Here is an 18419-nt window from a genome sequence, read left to right as displayed (position 1 = left end):
GGGTGTTGGATTTTCTGGAACTGGAGTTATAGACAGTTATGTGAGCTGCTATGTGGGTGCTGGGAGTCGAATCTGGTTCCTCTCCTAGAGCAGTAATACTCTTAACTGCTGAGCATCTGCCCTGCCCACTGATGGTTGTCGGTGTTTGCAAAGCTGAGAAGCAGTGGGAAAGCCCTAGCATATGGCTGTCCATAGGATGTTGTACTTATTAAGTCTGAGAAAATGACTGGGTTGGTAGATAAGGGCCTGGGTCGGTGAGAGATGAAATTTTATTGAACTACAGAATTTGCAAGGGGTGTAATTGCTGGGTGCTGGGCAAGAGTGGCACGGGCCATGTTTAGGGCACCTTCTCGAGTGTGGTGCCCACCAATGAAGCCACTGGCATGGACGAAGATGCAGCCAGGGATCCCACTGACTTGGTCCAGGGCCTCATCCCGAAGTCCTCGCCATGGCTCTGGCAGGGGCAGTCTATGTAACAACAAAGGGAGGCATGAGGAGCTAAGGGTGGCAGATTTCCACAGTGTTGAAACAGACCTGAAGGTAGGTAGGGTAGTTTTGGGGGACTCACCGGCTTTGGAATGAGTGAGGCTCCTTGGGTACACATTGGACTCGCCACTGTCCAGCCTGATCAGTGTAGATAACAAAGGTGATGGCCACTGGTGGGGACAGCTCAGATTCTAGGTGGTAAAGATGCTCTTTCCAAGGGCATCCGCCTTTTGCAAGTTCCACTATCTTCCCACTTGGGTCCACCTGAAAGGGAAATAGTATGTGGCTAGGTCTAGGTAGGAGTAGGAGGCCCAGTTGACCAGATGGCCCAGAAGCATCCCTGGCCCTCAGGCCACCTGCCAAGTTTACCTTGAATCGCTGGGCCAGGGCCTCTTCTACCAATGCCCGGGCTGGCAGCCAGCTATGCTGGTAGAAATTCAGTCTCTGCAGAAACTCTTCTTGTACCAGGTCCATTGCTCGCCTGAACCCTGCCTGGGAATGGTGAAATACAGAACATGATTGGCACTGGCTCAAATTCTACTTCATAGGGCTTGGATGGAAGGCATCTGTCCTTCCTTTGTCTTTGAGTTCTAATGTGACTCAGGCCAATTTACCTCAGTGTCTTGGTTGGGCTGGTTCCAGGTGGGATTGAGCCGAGCAACCCGAGCACTCAGTGTAGTGGTCAGCGCATACCGAGGCTCCCCTTCTTCCCACTGCGAGATCCCATTGTCCACTGCGTCCACCTCTTCCACGAAGTTCTCATACATCTAAAGCAGCAGCGGGGGAGGTAGGCTTGAGCATACCCATCATGGTCAAGTTGGTATCTGTTTCAGAGTGTAAACACCTCCTCACAACAGCCCCGAGTGTTTCACCATTGACCAGATGGGAGAAGGGAGGAGGAGGGAAGAAAGCAGCTTGGTGTTAGGACTGAGATTCAGGTCACCCGAAGATGTATGCCCAGAGGGCTGCTGTCTTCTTTTCATTAAAGTTTTTTATATATTTTGTGTATGGGTGCTCTGCATGTACACCTGCAGCCAGAAGAAGGCGCTAGATCTCATTACAGGTAGTGAGCCACCTTGTGGGAATTGAACCTCTGGAAGAGCAGCTGGGCCAACCTTCCACCCTCGTAACAAAATTTTAGCTGGGCATTGTGGCACACACGTTTAATCCTAGCACTGAGGAGGCAGAAGCAGGCAGATCTCTGGCCTGCTTGGTCTACAAGCCAACCTGGTCTACATTATGAGTTCCAGTACATCCAGGCCTACATAATGAGATCCTGTCTCAAAAATAAAAAAGTTGTTTTGCTTGTATGTATGCCTGTGCACAGTGTGTATGCCTAGTGCCAGTGGAGGCGTGAAGAGGGCATCAGATCCCCTGAAACTCACAGGTGTTTGTGAACCATCATATGGATGTTGGAAACTGAATCCTGTGCTCTGGAAGTGGATCCTGTGCTTTTTTCCAGCCTGGCTAGGACTTTTGACCAGGGATTTCAGTTCCTACGTACAATTGTGGAAATGGATTCCTGGGCCAAGGAAGGGAAGAGTATGTGGGCTAAGTAGGCTGCACAGCAAATGATTGAGACAGTAGATGGTCTGGCCAAATACAGTTAAGTGGGAAAGTGATGGACATTAAGAGCCGAGACATGGGGCTTTGAGATGAGGCCATGTGTTATCAGCATATACCATATAATAGGTACCATGTGTTATCAGCATATACCATATAATACATACCATGTGTTATCAGCATATACCATATAATATGTACCATGTGTTATCAGCATATACCATATAATACGTACCATGTGTTACCAGCATATACCATGTAACTTATACCATTATGTTAGCAGCTGTAGCATTTGAGTTTGAAGAAATAGTAGAATAACACCTCAAATCCTAGGGCAGAACCAGCATGCTCTATTCATGATAAACTTCCCTACAAAAGGCACTTCCATATCAGTCCCATGCGTGATGTGTAGAAAGAGCACTAGCCTCAGAGAGAATCGAAAAAGTTAACTCCTCTCTGCGCAGCACCCCTTGTCTGTTCCAAGGCTTTGATACTCACTTAAAACTGGCAAAATCAGCTACTTAGAAAACCATCAGCAGAGGAAACAAATGACCCCAGTTGTTTAAAGCCTTGCCATTCCCAAAACTGTTACCCTAGTCACTTCTTCCCCTTTGGCACAACAAACGGGAGCAGACGCTGGAGAACTAAGCTTGAGGCCTGAACTCAGCAGCCCACCTGCAAAGCTGAACCTCGGGTGACGGAGACTGGATGATTCTGAGGATTGACCAGTGACTTTCACAGGAATAGGGTTAAGTGGTATCCGTGGTACTGTGTGGCCTGAACTTGGAGATGCTTCTGCAATTTGTCCCTTTCCTCCTGAGCCTGCCAACTCCTGTGCACCAGTGAATTATGGAGATACTGAGAGATGTATGATAGCCAGGTGTACAATAATGTCTCTGAGGCCAATGCCTTCGAGTATAAGCAGCCTTATCTGTTTACTCAGAGATATCGAATAATGCTTTTGCTAGTTTGGTCAGGTTTTTGAGTCAGGATCCAGGTTGGCCTGGAACTCAAGATCCTCCTATCTAAGCCTCTCAAGGGTTGGTGAAGTATGTACCACCACACCTGGAATAATTGGGTTTCTTTTTCTTTTTAAATGTATGGCACAAAAAAAGACTGGAAAACGCTGCTTTCAAAGTCCTTCCCCAGACTAGTGTAGGAATGTACACTTATAGTCCCAGGCCTTAAGGGAGCAAGCATACTGCTTAAGTCACAAGTTCAAGACCAGCCTGAGCAATATAGGCAGAACTTATCTCAAAATAATAAAGTACTAAGACCCCTTTCCTAAACACTAATCCAGTCCTCCCCACCCCAGGATGTAGGCTGGGAAGGCACAAAGGACATACCTGATGGGGAAGTGACTGTTGGGTCCCTGTGGTGGGCTGAGTAAGAATGGCCCCTATAGGCTTATATATTTGAATGCTCAGGCATTGGGTGTGAGGCTACTTGAGAAAGGTTAGGAGGTGTGGCCTTGTTGGAAGAAGTCAAAAAACAAGCCATGCCTGTCCACCTGGATGTACAATTCGCAGCTACTTCTTCAGCATTGTCTGCCTGCATGCCAATATGCTCTCCACCATGATGATATGGACTAAACCTCTGAAACCATACACAAGCCCCAATTAAATGCTTTCTTTTATAGAGTTGCTGTGGTCATAGTGTCTCTTCACAGCAATAGAACCGCGACTAAGCCAGTTCCCACAATCCAGTAACTGACAGGCTTAGTCTGGTGCTGCATCCCCCGTGCCGTTCCTGGCCGGCTGGGTGGGGTGTATTCACAGTCCCTACCTTGTCATAGAGGGTGTCCACCACGCTGTCCTCTTCACTAGTGCCCAGCAACTGGGCCAGTAGCTTATGCCCGAAGTGCAGATAGACAAGTCCCGCACTGCTCAACTTCGTCTGCCATGGCTTCCCAGGGCACAGAGAACTCATGGTTTCTGTAAAAGTCCTGAGGAGCACAAGGAGGGGCTGCAGTGGAGGAGCTGGTCCAGGAGTCTAGTGTGTGTGCAAATTTATATCCAGGTGTCAGCAGGATGGGAAGGGAACCCACTCGAATGATGTTGGCTTTTCCTCCAGTGCCTCATATTCCTGCACTCACTCGACAGTGGCTGGAACTCATCGCTTATTGTATGCCAGGCCTTATGTTTTGCAACCTAAGATCCTGTCCTTTCAAGTTCACCTAGGGAGTGGACAAATAACAGCAACTGTGGCTCACAGGACCTCGAGGACCCGACCTCCAGGTGCTCAAATCCTTTATGTGAAAGGGGACAGTGTCTGCCTAGAAGACACACATACCCTCCTGTGTATTTTTTTGTTTTGGTTTGGTTTTTGGAGTCAGGGTTTCTCTGTGTAGCCCTGGCTGTTCTGGAACTCACTCTGTAGACTGGCCTCAACTCAGGAGATCTGCGTGCCTTTGCTCCCAAGTGCTAGGATTAAAGGCATTTGATACCACAACCGGCTATAAAATTTTTCTCTTGATGGTAATTTATTTTTTTTTTAAAGGTTTTTCAAGACAGGGTTTCTCTGTGTAACAGTCCTGACTGTCCTGGCTTTGCAGACCAGGCCTGCATTGAACTCCTTAAGATCCACCTGCCTCCAAAGTGCTGGGACTAAAGGTGTGTGCCGCCACCACCTGGCTTGGAAATAGGTCTTATTGATCCAGGCTCAAACTTGCTCACAAATGATGACCTTTATTTAACTCATGACCCTCCTGCCTTTACTTCCTCAGTGTTGGTGCCTTATTCTTCCACCTGTAGCTTTTCCTTTCCTTTCCTTTTCTCCCTTCCTCCCTTCCTTCTTCTTTTTGAGACAAGATTTCTCTAGCTTTGGTGCCTGTCCTGGAACTAGCTCTTGTAGACCAGACTGGCCTGGAACTCAGAGATCTGCCTCCTGAGTGCTGGATAAAGGTGTGCACCACCGCTGCCCAGCCTCCTCCTGTATCCTTTTGATCATCTCTAGATTACTTGCGATGCCTAATAGGATGCAGATGTTAGGTAAGTGGGTGTTATACTTTAGAGGACAAGAAAAGTCCACATTCCACGCAGATGCTGTTTACTTACATATTTACTTAAAAAAAAAAAAAAAAAAAAGAAGCAGCAGCAGCCAGGTGGCACACAGCTTTAATCCCAGCACTCGGGAGGAAGGGCGGGTGGATCTCTGAGAGTTCCAGGGCAGCCAGGGCTACAAAGAAGCCTCAATAAACTCAATAAACTGCAAACAAACACAACAGAAGGGAGTACATTTTCTTAAATTGGAAGGGAGAGTTGAGAAATTTTGGAGGTGGAAACATGAAGAAACAGGAAAAGTTTATTCTCTTGTAGGAAAAGTGGGGACACTGACCGAAGTGTGAGCAAGGGTTTGAGGTGTGGGAGAAGGGTGACAATCATGCTGTGGTTAAGAAGGGGCCCGACAGAGGTCAACACAGGATCAACATAGCTTATGGTCAACCACAACAGGGAAGGAGCAGGAGCTTACACAGCCAGTCACATCTCACCCACAGGCAAAAGCAGAGAAAACAAGCCCATGAACACTTCTAGTGCTTGGCTTCCTTCTAACTCATGCAGTCCAGGATTTAGTGCCTCCCACTCAATTAAGGTAATCAAGATGTCCCACGAACATGCCCACAGGCCAGCCTGATCTAGATAATCCCTCACCGAACCAATTCCAGGTGAGTGTCAACTGAAAATTAAAACTAGCCATAATGGGGCTGGTGATGGTAAAAGAGCTGGCTGCTCTTGCAGTAGAGGCAAGTTCAACCCCCTACATCCAAGTGACAGCTCACAACCCTCCTTAACCCCAATTCCAGGGTATCCTGACACCCCCTGACCTCTGTGGGCACCAATACACTTGGTGCAGACATGAATGCAGGCCAAACATCCATACACATAAAAAAGCAGCCGGCCAGTGGTGGCGCACCCCTTTAATCCCAGCACTCGGGAGGCAGAGGCAGGCGGATCTCTGTGAGTTCGAGACCAGCCTGGCTACAAGAGCTAGTTCCAGGGCAAGCTCCAAAACTACAGAGAAATCCTGTCTTGAAAAACAAACAAAAAAATAAAAAAGCAAAAGGTCCTTGAATTAGGAGGACTGAGCTGCCTGCTGCAAGGCTAAGGGTTAAAGCAGGGGAGGCCTGTGGGGGTTTCAGTCGCAGGGCGATTAAGGAGATTGGTTTCAACGATGAGGCAGCGATGAACTTGTGCATTTGAAGGAGGGATTGCAGCACAAACGAAAGTTAGGAAAGCCAGAGACAGGTGTATGTGAACTCACCTCTGGTGATGATCATAACGGTGTCTCAGAGGGTCGTACTCGCCACCCACATCCACCACGATGTCACACGACGCCAGTTTTTCAGGGTCCCGAGTCCGCACAATTTCTGCATCCTGCAGACATAGAAGGGGCTGTCAGGCAGCAGTCAGAGGATTGAGGTTGAGTCTCTAGGGAATGGGTCTTGCTCAGGGGAAGGAAACACTAGAGGGTACCCAGCTAGTTAGGTTCGCGAGCGGTCCGTACCCTGTACTCTGGCAGGAGGCGGAGTAACGCGCAAGCCAAAGCCTCGTCGCAATGGAAGGTGCCGTTGTGCGTCCCGATTCGGGATGGTGCCATGGGGCTGCAGCGAAGCCTTTTAGGGGGCGAAACGGACTCTGGACCGAGCATACGACGCTGGGTTTGGAGAACTGACCGCAGAGGCAGCACCACTGTTAGGATACCACGCAGGAAACGAAAACCCATACGGTTCCCTCCACGGGAAGGCCGACCCGGAAGAGGAAGTGTCTAGTGCAGCTCCACTTCCGCCTGCAAGCCGTCCCCATGGCAACCCAGAAAAGTGCGTGCACTTTCTTCCAGTTTCTGAGAGCCCAAGGTGGTACCTCTAAAGGCAGTGTAATTGGCCCATTTTCGGGTTCTAGGCAAGAAAGAGTACACCCTCTGGACTCTCCCAGTTCATCATCCGACCCTTTTTAATATAAGAGACCACCATTTGCCCAGCTGGCACATTTATTAACATTAAACACAAGACCCTCTTCCCAGACACCAGTAGGCCAATGCCCACAAAGCCTCAGGCCCCTTGGAATAGGGTCCTTCACTGCTTCATTTCTGCAACACATCCTCATGCCTTGGCTGTCGCCTGAGTCGCTCCCAGGGCTGTGAGCTGCTGGATCTTCTGGCTCATCATTTCCATGACCGCTAAAAAAGGAGGAGCAGAGTTACAACTCAGGGGAACTATTCCGGAGAACCCAAAGCGGGGAACACACACACTCCCTGCACCGCGTCAGTCAGTATGCTAACCACTGCAATATAGTACAGAATGAGACTCTGTCTCAAAACAAAATAAAAAACTTCCCTGACTTTATAAATCAAGATCAGTTTCCCATACCTTTTCCAGTTTGACTTAGTTGGTGTGAATTGGATCTATACTCTTTTTAAACTTCCTGGAGGATTGGAGGATTGCTGTGTGCAGCCACTGTGGTAACTCCTAGGGTTTCCTTAGCAGAATTCTACTGTGTTTATAAGCACTTTATCCCAACCCATTAACAGATTTCTTCTCAATCACTCAAACCCCAAAATCACCCATCAGGACACCAAAGAGAAAAAGAAACATCATTGTTGTTAAGATAGCACTCGCTGGCATTGAACTCAGAACTCCACCTGCCTCTACCTCCCAACTGCTGGGATCAAAGGTGTGTGCCACATCCAGTAGAGACATGGTTTTAACTTGGAGAAGATACCTCCAAGTTCTATGTTACAATCCATGTTCTTTCTTTGAACTCCAGAGTGTGTTTATCTATGTCCACCATTAGACATATGTGGAAAGGAAAACATGAATCTTATCTTGCTCTCTCATTCTCTGTCTATTCCTGACATAGGGTCTCTCACTGAACGTGAAACTCACCCAGGCAGTGAACTCCCAGGACCTATCTGTCTCTGTCCTATTGGCACTGGGGTTACAAGCATTTGGGTCATGCCTAGCTGGAGATTTGAACTCAAGACCACTGAGCCACGTCCCCATAGTTTAAGTATTGAATTTTTAAATGTTAATACTTACTCATGTGTGTGCTCATGTGCACCTGAGCATGTGTATGTGCACCATTTCATGCAGGAGCTACCAGAGGTCACATCTGCTACTGGAGTTTTAGGTGGCAGCCAGCTGCCACAGATCTGAACCTGTGTCTTTGGCAAGCACATTAACTGCTCTTAACCACTGAGCCATTTCTCCAGGCCGTGTGTTTCCTGAGACAGGATCTTGGCAATGTACCCTAGTCTGGTCTCTACCCTGGAATCCTCTTGCCTTAGCCTTCTTTTTTTTTTTTTTTTTTTTTTTAAAATAAAGATAACATTCAACAAGAAAGCATTTAATAATTTGAAAAATTATTCAATGCATTGATGGGTACCAGTAGTCACCTATGTCATCCAATTTAGAGTAATTATCATCAGTTTTAAAATGCAGTCTGTGAAATCTATTTAATTTCATAGTTGAAGGCAAAATGTTAAGATCTCTAGGAAGATGATCAAGTAACTTTCAGTCCTCAGTGTGTTAGCATAGCAACAAAATTTGCTCATAAAACAAGGCAGAGGAAAAGAACTTTTGTGGTCAGTTGCACAAGAAAGATAACCTCAAATAATGCAACCTGTTTGCATGATATATAGTTTCTATTACAAATATATCACAATTTCTCTTTCTTTTTCTTTGAAAAAATCAAATTAATTGAGTATCATAAAGGCTGATTTTCTAGATTATGGAATATTAGTAAAACATGTTCTGAATTGAGAGCAAAAGCATCTGAATGATGCTATAATTTTCATTAGTGTCACTTTGAATGACCTTGCCTTAGCCTTCTGAATGCTGAAATTACAGATGTGCCCCACCACATAGAGCTGGATTACTCATTTAAATGGACAGTATTGTACATGAATTATGTCTGTGTATGTGCATACATTTAAATCTTATTTATACATACATATATATGCATACATATTAGTAAATATCTTAGGTTTTCTTGTGTTTTTGTTTTGTTTTTGTGGTTCCCAGGATTTAATCCATGACTTTTACATGCTAGGAACTTTTTTTTTTTTTTTTTAAAGAGAGGGTTTCTCTGTGTAACAGTCCTGGCTGTTCTGGACTTGATTTGTAGACCAGGCTGGCCTCAAACTCACTGAGTTCCCTCTGCCTCTGCCTCCCAAGTGCTGGGATTAAAGGTGTGCGCCACCACTGCCCGGCATGCTAGGCACTCTTACTACTGAGCTATTTATCCCCAAGCCTACACCAATTATGTATTTTTGGAGGGGAGGGGCAAGAGTCTCATGAAGTCCAGTGGCCTTGAACTGGCTATGTAGTAAAGATGATCCCCTGCCTCTTCTCCTAAGTGTAAGGATTAAAGTGTATACCATAAAACCTGGCTGCTGTTTTTGAGACAGGGTCTTATTATGAACTCCTCTTGCTCTAATCTCCCCAGTTTCTGGATTACAGATGTGTGCTGTCATGTCCTATGCAATGAATGTTCTTTATCAAGACAGATGGGTAGGAAGTTCCCTGGGAGTTTGGGAGACAGCTTCAGCTAAGAGCATTTGCCAGCAGCCTGGTGACAGGAGTTTAATCTCTAGAACCCAGGGTGAAAGGAGAAAACTGATTCCTGAAAAATTTCCTCTAACCTCCACACATGAACCACGGTGCTCATGTGCCCTACCCCCACCTCCCAGAGACAGAAAGACAGACAATAGATATAATTTTACAGAAGAGGCGCTCTGGGCAGAACTCACCTTGCTTCATAGCGTGTTTCTCCTGCAGAGCTGGCTGGATTTTCTCCATCTGCTTGGTGAGAAAGTCTATCTTCCTTTTGAAGAAGTCCTTGGCATCATCAGCTGTCTGCAATATCAGAGGTAAAGGCAAGAACACAAGGAGACCCTGCACTCCATGCCCTTCTCAGAGGTCATCCACGCCCTCACCGCCTCACCTTCTCCACGTAGTAGCCAGTTCCCACGTCGATGAGCACATGCTCCACGTCATGGAGCTTCCCAGGGACATACATCTGAGATGCAGGGGTCAAGGAAAAGCTAGCCTCTGCCAGCCAGAGCCATCAGCCCAAAGTCTCCTTTCCTAAAAGCCGCAGCTCTTTAGAACAAGGAACAGGATGTTCCTTGTGAAGACAACAGAAGCCGGAAACTTTCTTGTCCTGATCCCATGTCTCACCCATAAAGAACTTCCTGGGTTTCCAGAAAGACTAGATCAGATCAGAGGCAACCATGCTTTCCAAAGGTTCTAGAACTGTACAAGTGGAAAGCCAGCCCTCTTTACCCCAACCATAAATCCTGATGGATCATTACAAATTCTTACGTTTTGTTTTAGATCGTATGTATGTGCATCAAGGGCACTTGCAGAACCAAACCCGGTTCTCAACCACTAGGCTGTCTCTCCAGCCTTGGGTTATTACTTTTATGTTACACTTGTTAGTTTTGTGTATAAGTTTTCACAAGTGTCTCTGCCAGGGAACATTTGTAGAGGGTGGGAGTGGTTTTGGATGTGTTTCTGTACATTTTTACCCACTAGATAATTTGCTTAAATTTGTTTTAGTGCATTGGTGTGAAGGCATCAGATCCCCTGGAACTGGAGTTACAGACAGTTGTGAGCGGCCGTGTGGATGCTGGGAATTGAACCCGGGTCCTCTGGAAGAACAGCCAGTGCTCTTAACTGCTGAGCCATCTCTCCGGCCCCACACTGATATTATTTTAACTTAGGCATTCTTCACACATTGTTATTTTTAGGTTTCTCTTTTAGTCTGTCATTTCATGGATGAGCACTGTCAACAAATGGAAATAATCTGGGTTTCTTATTGAACGTAGTTTTGGAATGAGGCACAACTAAGCTAAAACTGACAGAGCCAAGTTCTCAATTTCAATATCCTACTATTTTCCTATTGCTTTAGCTGACTGCCAGCTCTATCTCCATGTTAGATTAACATCCCCACACAGCAGAGACAATCATTACACTTCAATTCTCCACTGAATTCTGATAAAATATGAGACAGACACTGGTCCTAGTTAGACAAGAGAACTATGAAGTGTGTGTGACTCTTGTTTTACAAGCCAGGGTTTCTCTGTGTAACAGCCCTAGCTGTCCAGAACTCACTCTGTAGACCAGGCTGGCTTCCAGCTCACAGAGAACCGCTTGCTTCTGCCTCTCAATTGCTGGGATTAAAGGTGTGTGCCACCATCGCCTGGCTATAACTGTTCTTAAAATCATTGGGTTACGTATTAAAACTCTTCTCCGTTTGGGGGAACTGAAGGAGAAGGCAAGGTAGCATTTCCTGTGGAAAGGATACAGAACTCGTCAGTGGGACCAGTAATTCTTTTCCTGTGAAAGTAATGAAGAGAAACAGCTGGGGAAGGCTGGCCACTCCCACGTGAAGAGGTTAAGGGGAGCTCCAACAGGACTCAGTATCCAGACAGTGAAAAGAACAGCAACAGAGGTGATGGAAGCTGCGGAATGTCTTGCGCATTTTAGCTTTCCGTAGGCAACATGCAGGGGCTCGTGTGGCTACACACACTACGTAACCGATAGTTTTCTCTAAGGAAAACCGGATTAGGAAGAGGCGACAGAGAAGCAGGCTAGCGACGGTTCCCCAGGCGCCCTCACCCGCCTAACCCATACCCTCGTTGCTCTTGTTCAGCACGTTCAGACAGTCCTTGGCTTCCACATACTTGGTCTGTACCACCTTGAGCTGAGCAATAGACGTGGACAAAAACTCCACTTCCTATAGAAGCCGGGAAAAAGGGTCAGCTTGGTAACCCGAGAGAGATGTGGGCACGGCCAGAGGGGGCGGGACCTGGGACCGGATAGGGGTTTCCCTGGGAAAGGAAGCCTCCCCCAACGGGAAGGCACGGGAGCGAGGGACTTCACGCGGCCGGAGCACGTGAAGCGCGAGGAACGTGCTAGCACCGGTCCTCACCTGGTCCAGCTGGTTCTTGAGCATTTCCAGTTGTGGCAGATTCAGCTCCGTGATGTTAATCGACTGCGCCATGTTGGGAAGGAGAACTACCGGAGAGGAAACCGGCTAGGCGAGCGACGCTCTAGCCGGCCGCCGCGTTGATTCTGTGGTGCCGCCAGGGGAGACGCTCTGCGCGCGTCGTCTCTATGACCCACGCCTCCGATTGGAGATAGGGATCTTAAACTGGATTTGGAGAAGATCACAGCGCTTTTCCGCAGAGTATACTAGAGCTAGCACGATTAAGTTGCAAACAGGACTTCAGGCTTCAAGGAACTGGAAACTATTGAAAGTCCTCAGGACGCAATCACAGGACTGTAAAACTGTATACTCTACTGCGCGTTGATGGGACACCCCTTGCGGCCGACCAGGAGAGATCCCTGCCTGGGTTCTGACAGAACCACTAATGTGATGTGAAAACGGTGCTTTAAAGGACACCAAAGAACAAACACTGCCACCCAACAAGTATAGTCTAAGTTTGTGTGAGTGTTTCTGTGTGTGAATGTTTTGTCTGCATATATATAAGTGCAGTGTCAGGGACTCTGGATTGCTTGGAGCTAGGGTTACCCTTGGTCGGTAGCCTCCACCCGAATTACTGGGTCTTGAGGAAGGTTGTTTCCTAATTTTCTGGGAAATCGCCACACTGACATCCAAAGGGGTTGTACCAGCTTGCATTCCCACCAGCAATACAGAGTGTTCCCTTTACCCCACAACCTCTCCTGCATAAGTTGTCATCAGTGTTTTTGATCTTGGCCATTCTTTCAGGTGTAAGATGGAATCTCAGAGTTGTTTTGATTTGCGTTTCTCTGATGACTAAGGATGTTGAACATTTCCTTAAGTGTCTTTCAGCTATTTTAGATTCCTTTGTTGAGAGTTCTCTGTTTGGGTCTGTACTCCATTTTTTTTATTGGATTATGTGTTCTTTTAGTGTCCAATTTTTTTTCTTTTTCCTCATTTTTTTATTAAAAATTTCCATCTCCTCCCCTCCTCCTCCCCCTTCTCTCCCCTCCCTTCCACCCATACTCCCACTCTCTCCCTCTCCAGGCCAAAGAGCCATCAGGGTTCCCTACACTATGTTAAGTCTAAGGTCCTCCCAACTCCCCCCAGGTTCAGGAAGGTGAGCAACCAAACTGACAAGGCTCACACAGAGCCCGTCCATGCCGTGGAGTCCAAGCCCATCGCTATTGTCCTTGGCTTCTCTGTCAGCCTCCACTGTCAGCCACATTCAGAGAGTCTGGTTTGGTCTCATGTTCCATCAGTCCCGTTCCAACTGGACTTGGTGATCTCCCGTTAGTTCTGTCCCACCGTCTCAGTGGGTGAACACACCCCTCATGGTCCTGACTTTCTTTCTCATGTTCTCCCTCCTTCTGCTCCTCATCAGGACCTTGGGAGCTCAGTCCAGTGCTCCAATGTGGGGCTCTGTCTCTATCTCCATCCATCGCCAGGTGAAGTTTCTCCCGGATGTATCTTCTGGCCTAGTGTCCAATTTCTTTGTATATTTTGGAGATCAGCCCTCTGTCTGATGTGGGGTTAGTGAAGATCTTTTCCCATTCTGTAGGCTGTCGTTTTGTCTTGTTGACCGTGTCCTTTGCTTTACAGAAGCTTTTCAGTTTCAGGAGGTCCCATTTATTAATTGTTTCTCTCAGTGTCTGTGCTGCTGGGGTTCTATTTAGGAAGTGGTTCCCTGTGCCAATGTATTCAAGTGTACTTCCCACTTTCCCTTCTATAAGGTTCAGTGTGGCTGGCTTTATGTTGAGGTCTTTGATCCATTTGGACTTGAGTTTTGTGCATGGTGATAGATATGGGTCTATTTTCATTCTTCTACATGTTGATATCCATTTATGCCAGCACCACTTGTTAAATATGCTTTTTTTCCTTTTGATATTTTTTGCTTCTTTATCAAAGATCAGGTGTTCAAAGATATGTAGATTGATATCCGGGTCTTCTATTCGGTTCCATTGGTCCTCCTGTCTGTTTTTATGCCAATACCAGGGTGTTTTCAGTACTGTACCTTTATAGTAGAGCTTGAAGTCAGGGATTGTGATGCTTCCAGAAGTTCTTTTATTATACAGGATTGTTTTGGCAATCCTGGGTTTTTTGCTTTTCCATATGAAGTTGAGTACTGTTCTTTCGTGGTCTTTGAGGAATTTTTCTGGGATTTTGATAGGTATTGTGTTGAACCTGTAGATTGCTTTTGGTAGGATTGCCATTTTTACTATGTTAATTCTGCCTACCCAAGAGCATGGGAGATCTTTCCACTTTCTGGTGTCTTCTTCAATTTCTTTCTTCAAAGATTTAAAGTTCTTGTCATACAAGCCTTCCACTTGTTTGGTTAGAGTTACTCCGAGATATTTTATGCTATTTGTGGCTATCGTGAAGGGTGTTGATTCTCTGATTTCTTCCCCAGCCCTTTTATCATCTGTGTACAGGAGGGCTACTGATTTTTTTTTTTTTTTTGAGTTAATCTTGTCAGCCGGGCGGCGGTGGCACACGCCTTTAATCCCAGCACTCGGGAGGCAGAGGCAGGCGGATCTCTGTGAGTTCGAGGCCAGCCTGGTCTACACGAGCTAGGTCCAGGACAGGCTCTAGAAACTACAGGGAAACCCTGTCTCGAAAAAAAAAAAAAAAAATCTTGTCACTGATTCAATCCTGATCCTCCAGTGTCCCAGGACTGGGTTGGCTCCTGGGACTGGATTTGCTCCTGGCTTCTGCTCTGTGTCTCCCGGTGGAGCTATTCACTCTCTGGCCTAGGTAGCTGGTTCTGTCCCACTCTGGTTCTGGTGAAGATCCCTGACTCTGAGTCAGGTCGCTGGCTCAATCCTGATCCGCCAGTATCCCAGGACTGGGTTGGCTTCTGGGACTGGATTTGCTCCTGGCTTCTGCTCTCTGTCTCTACCTCAGTCCGAAATGGCCATCCTGCCTCCAGGAGTCTCAGAATGAGACAGCAAGGTTCCGTCCAGTGTCTGTCTCTGGTGGGGCCACATGGCTTCTCATTCCCTGTAATTCTAATTTTTATACTTGATATTTGTTCTTATTGTATATAGTTTCATATTAGGCTTAGAACTCCCTTATTTAGACAAAAGGGGGAGGTGCTGTGGGAACTCCTTCAGCCAATAGCCTTTAAGATACCAGCCCACACATGGCAATGGTGGCACACACCTTTAATCCCAGCACTGGGGAGGCAGAGGCAGGCAGATCTCTGTGAGTTTGAGGTCAGCCTGGTCTACAAGAGCTAGTTCCAGGATAATCTCCAAAGCTACAGAGAAACCCTGTCTCAAAAAACCAAAAGAAGAAGAAGAAGAAGAAGAAGAAGAAGAAGAAGAAGAAGAAGAAGAAGAAGAAGAAGAACTTGGATAATAGAAAAAAGCCACTGAACCAAATCAGCCAGTATATTTTAAAGATGTGTTAACCTCAGAATGGAACCAGGGTAAGTATTACATTGGGGAAGATTTGCTTTGTTTCCACAGAAGAAAAGCTATAGATACCATCAAGACTATTCTATTCAAACAGGAGAGGCCTCTCATTAGGAGTTCACCAGCAGGCGTGGAGATTGACTGACGGAAGGGAAGATGGAAGACTCACCAAATTAGGTCTGGGCAGAATTTTGCTTTTCTCTTTCCAGGAAATAAAAGCATCCAACTGAGGGATCTTAAGACCTTTGGACAAATGAAACATTGGAAAAGGAAGGGAAAACCATCTGGAAAAAATTGCTAAGAAAAGGATTCATCTGACCTAATGGTATAAAATTTCCTAATGGTATAAAATTTATCCTACAGGGTTTACCTTTAGAAATGTCTGTTTTTTTTTGTTTTTTTTTTTTGGTTCTTCGAGACAGGGTTTCTCTGTAGCTTTGGAGCCTGTCCTGGAACTAGCTCTTGTAGACCAGGCTGGCCTCGAACTCACAGAGATCCGCCTGCCTCTGCCTCCCGAGTGCTGGGATTAAAGGCGTGCGCCACCACCGCCCGGCAGAAATGTCTGTTTTTTGTTGGTCTCTACAGACATGGTAAGCAGGTAGTCTTTATGTAGTTTCAAATCAATTAAAAACTAAAGCTGGCTTTGGATTAGGAGTGTGGCTCTTTCCTTCTCTAAACCCAAGCATGTTGTTAAAAGAAAATTCAAAGTCTCTGTCTTATATCAGATGATTTGAGACACCTGGTATGGGACAGAAGAAAACCCAAATTTAGGGACTATTATTGTCTCAAATCTCATACCCTTCAAATTTATTTTGACTCTTTAGAACTTTTCTTAAGGAAGGTATAAGTACTATCTCCAAATTTAAACTTTCTGTTTTGATATTAATGTTATTATAAAGTACTAATTCTATACTTAGGTTTTGTGTAGCTTTCTGTATGTGATTTCAGGCTTGAGTTTAAACAGACGTTTAGAAATTAAGCCTGAATATCCCAGAATGTCCTGATGGCTTGGTGCCAGAGGGATAGCAAGCAACCTCCACTAGTCATGAAACCTGGCTGGGTTACACCTGGCCTGGCTCTGGAGTTTTCACACAGTCCCTAGGCCTTCCTTTGTGTTGCAAATATTTTTTGTTGTCCTCTGTGAATCTTGACTGAGTTTCCCAAGGACACAAAGCTTATGCAAAACTTTCAGGGGAAACCTGGAAAACCAGTGGTACCTCATGAGTGAAGTATTTGCACTTGGCACTATATTGTCAGAAGCTTCAATCAGTTTGTTCTGAACTATGGAAATCTACCTAAAGTGTAAATACAGAAAGAAATAAAGATGCTGGGAGGCGAAGGCCAGGCGCTTCAGTTCAGAGACTGAGCATCCTGCAGCTGCAGAGGCTAAGACTCAGTGTGTCTCTGAGTCTTCATTCCTCGGACCCGTGTGAATCCACACACCTGTGCCTAAATATTCGCGACATTAATGGATCATGGTCCTTTAACCTCCCTAAGATCTACAGCACGTGACATTTAATATGTTAAAGTTTTCTACAGTGAACGATAAACATTCCTAACAACAATCTCTGAAGTCTCCAAAGGATAATGGAACCCCACAACGACGGTTCTACCTGGATAGTAATAATGCCACTAAGCCAAAAAACATCACCCAAAGATGGCTTTGGTCTACAGACTGCTCAAGACAATTCCAAGGTGGCTAGCTGAGACGGTCCACCCTCATGTGCCACTCCAGTCAGGACTGGATAAGCTCACACTGGAGACTGGCCATAGTGATACAGCTGGATCTCCTGAGACTTTACCCTTGTTTTTTTTCCCCAGGGTTTCCCTAATGATGCCCTCACCCACCCACCCCCAGAGAGCAGGAAGTAACTTTAAGAACAGGACACCCACTTTCCCAAGAGGTGGGGTGGGTGGTTTTTGATCTTTCTCGGGATTTTGGATATTTGTCATTGAAATTACCTGGCGCGAGTAAGGAAGCAGGAAACAAGCAACAAGCCCGCTTAGGAGTTTATTAGGGGAGATGTGTACAGTCCTGGTGAAGTCGGTGTGCAGAGAGAGGGGGATGAAGATGGCATGTACAGCTTTTAAAGGCTGCCTAGCGCATGTGCACAGAGGGATGACATAGCTCACGCATGCGGTGCAAGTGCTTACATAGCTGTGTCGTACGGAGGTATGTGGGTCACACATGGCCTTTTAAGGCCCTCAGGATGATGAGGTATTTTTGCCTGAGGGCTTGTCCACACATGCATGGCCCTGGAACCAGAAGTGCCAGCCTTGCTGGTTGGCTAGAATCATAACAGTCATCATGTAGAGGGGTTGGTTACAAGTTGTTATAGGGTATAGTAAATATATAACAAGAGAGTAGATTCAGGGATTTCATTCTTAAGAGAAAAGGGGGAGATGGATATTATAATGATTTCAGCCACATAAGGCTGATACTTCCGGGTTCTGGAGCCATGCACGTGAAGACTGGCCCTTGGGCAGGGGTGCCTGAATGTTAAAGGGCCAAGATAGAATTTCCTGCGTCTTAATAAGTCTGTCAGATATTCAAGGTCTGTAGACCAAAGATGGATACCCCAACATCACAGAGGAACTTTGGATGACTGTCCAGGCAGCCAGTCATTTCTCACATTTTTTGAAGTTGCTTGTTTGTACTTCCTGCTTACTCAGATAATATTGTTTCCTTCTCAGGTCTTTGATAGGGTTGAAGACTAAGACAGTTACAGATCTCCCAATCTCAGCATAAGAAGTATTAGATACAGGGCTGGAGAGATGGCTCAGAGGTTAAGAACACTGACTGCTCTTCCAAAGGTCCTGAGTTCAATTCCCAGCAACCACATGGTGGCTCACAACCATCTGTAATGAGATCTGGCGCCTTCCTCTGGCATGCGGGCATACATGGAGGCAGAATGTTATATACACAATAAATAAATAAATAAATAAGCAAATAAATAAATAAATAGGAAACCATCACCCAACTTTGTCC

At 46.1% G+C, this 18419-nt stretch overlaps 2 protein-coding genes across 2 annotated transcripts; both read right to left on the bottom strand.

Annotated features, from left to right (window-relative positions):
• Window positions 1–251: 251 nt before the first annotated feature.
• Window positions 252–6915, bottom strand: Myg1 (MYG1 exonuclease). Its single transcript, XM_038343543.2, has 7 exons — window positions 6553–6915; window positions 6310–6422; window positions 3835–3994; window positions 1101–1253; window positions 856–978; window positions 569–750; window positions 252–468 (listed from the first exon to the last, which is right to left on the bottom strand). The coding sequence occupies exons 1-7, from the start codon at window positions 6769–6771 to the stop codon at window positions 270–272; spliced, it is 1149 nt and encodes a 382-aa protein (XP_038199471.1). The 5' UTR covers window positions 6772–6915; the 3' UTR covers window positions 252–269.
• Window positions 6916–7017: 102 nt separating this feature from the next.
• On the bottom strand, window positions 7018–12135 carry Pfdn5 (prefoldin subunit 5). Its single transcript, XM_038343544.2, has 6 exons — window positions 11982–12135; window positions 11684–11786; window positions 11355–11386; window positions 9990–10064; window positions 9796–9901; window positions 7018–7224 (listed from the first exon to the last, which is right to left on the bottom strand). The coding sequence occupies exons 1-6, from the start codon at window positions 12051–12053 to the stop codon at window positions 7148–7150; spliced, it is 465 nt and encodes a 154-aa protein (XP_038199472.1). The 5' UTR covers window positions 12054–12135; the 3' UTR covers window positions 7018–7147.
• Window positions 12136–18419: the final 6284 nt, after the last annotated feature.

This window comes from Arvicola amphibius, chromosome 9, assembly GCF_903992535.2.
Source record: "Arvicola amphibius chromosome 9, mArvAmp1.2, whole genome shotgun sequence".
Lineage (NCBI taxonomy): Eukaryota > Metazoa > Chordata > Mammalia > Rodentia > Cricetidae > Arvicola > Arvicola amphibius.
This window is presented reverse-complemented; position numbering and strand designations above follow the sequence as displayed.

Bases quoted from the DNA above. Each gene is read 5' to 3' on its own strand.
- Myg1 (XM_038343543.2), bottom strand. From the start codon at position 6,771: ATGGGTTTTCGTTTCCTGCGTGGTATCCTAACAGTGGTGCTGCCTCTG. The intron at 3,995-6,309 runs GTGAGTTCACAT...TGTGCTCCTCAG, and splicing joins CGTTATGATCATCACCAGAG to GACTTTTACAGAAACCATGA. The intron at 1,254-3,834 runs GTAGGGACTGTG...CTGCTGCTTTAG, and splicing joins TGGACACCCTCTATGACAAG to ATGTATGAGAACTTCGTGGA.
- Pfdn5 (XM_038343544.2), bottom strand. From the start codon at position 12,053: ATGGCGCAGTCGATTAACATCACGGAGCTGAATCTGCCACAACTGGAA. The intron at 11,387-11,683 runs GTATGGGTTAGG...TTACTTTCACAG, and splicing joins GCTGAACAAGAGCAACGAGG to GAAAAGAATTACTGGTCCCA. The intron at 9,902-9,989 runs GTGAGGCGGTGA...CTGATATTGCAG, and splicing joins CTGGCTACTACGTGGAGAAG to ACAGCTGATGATGCCAAGGA.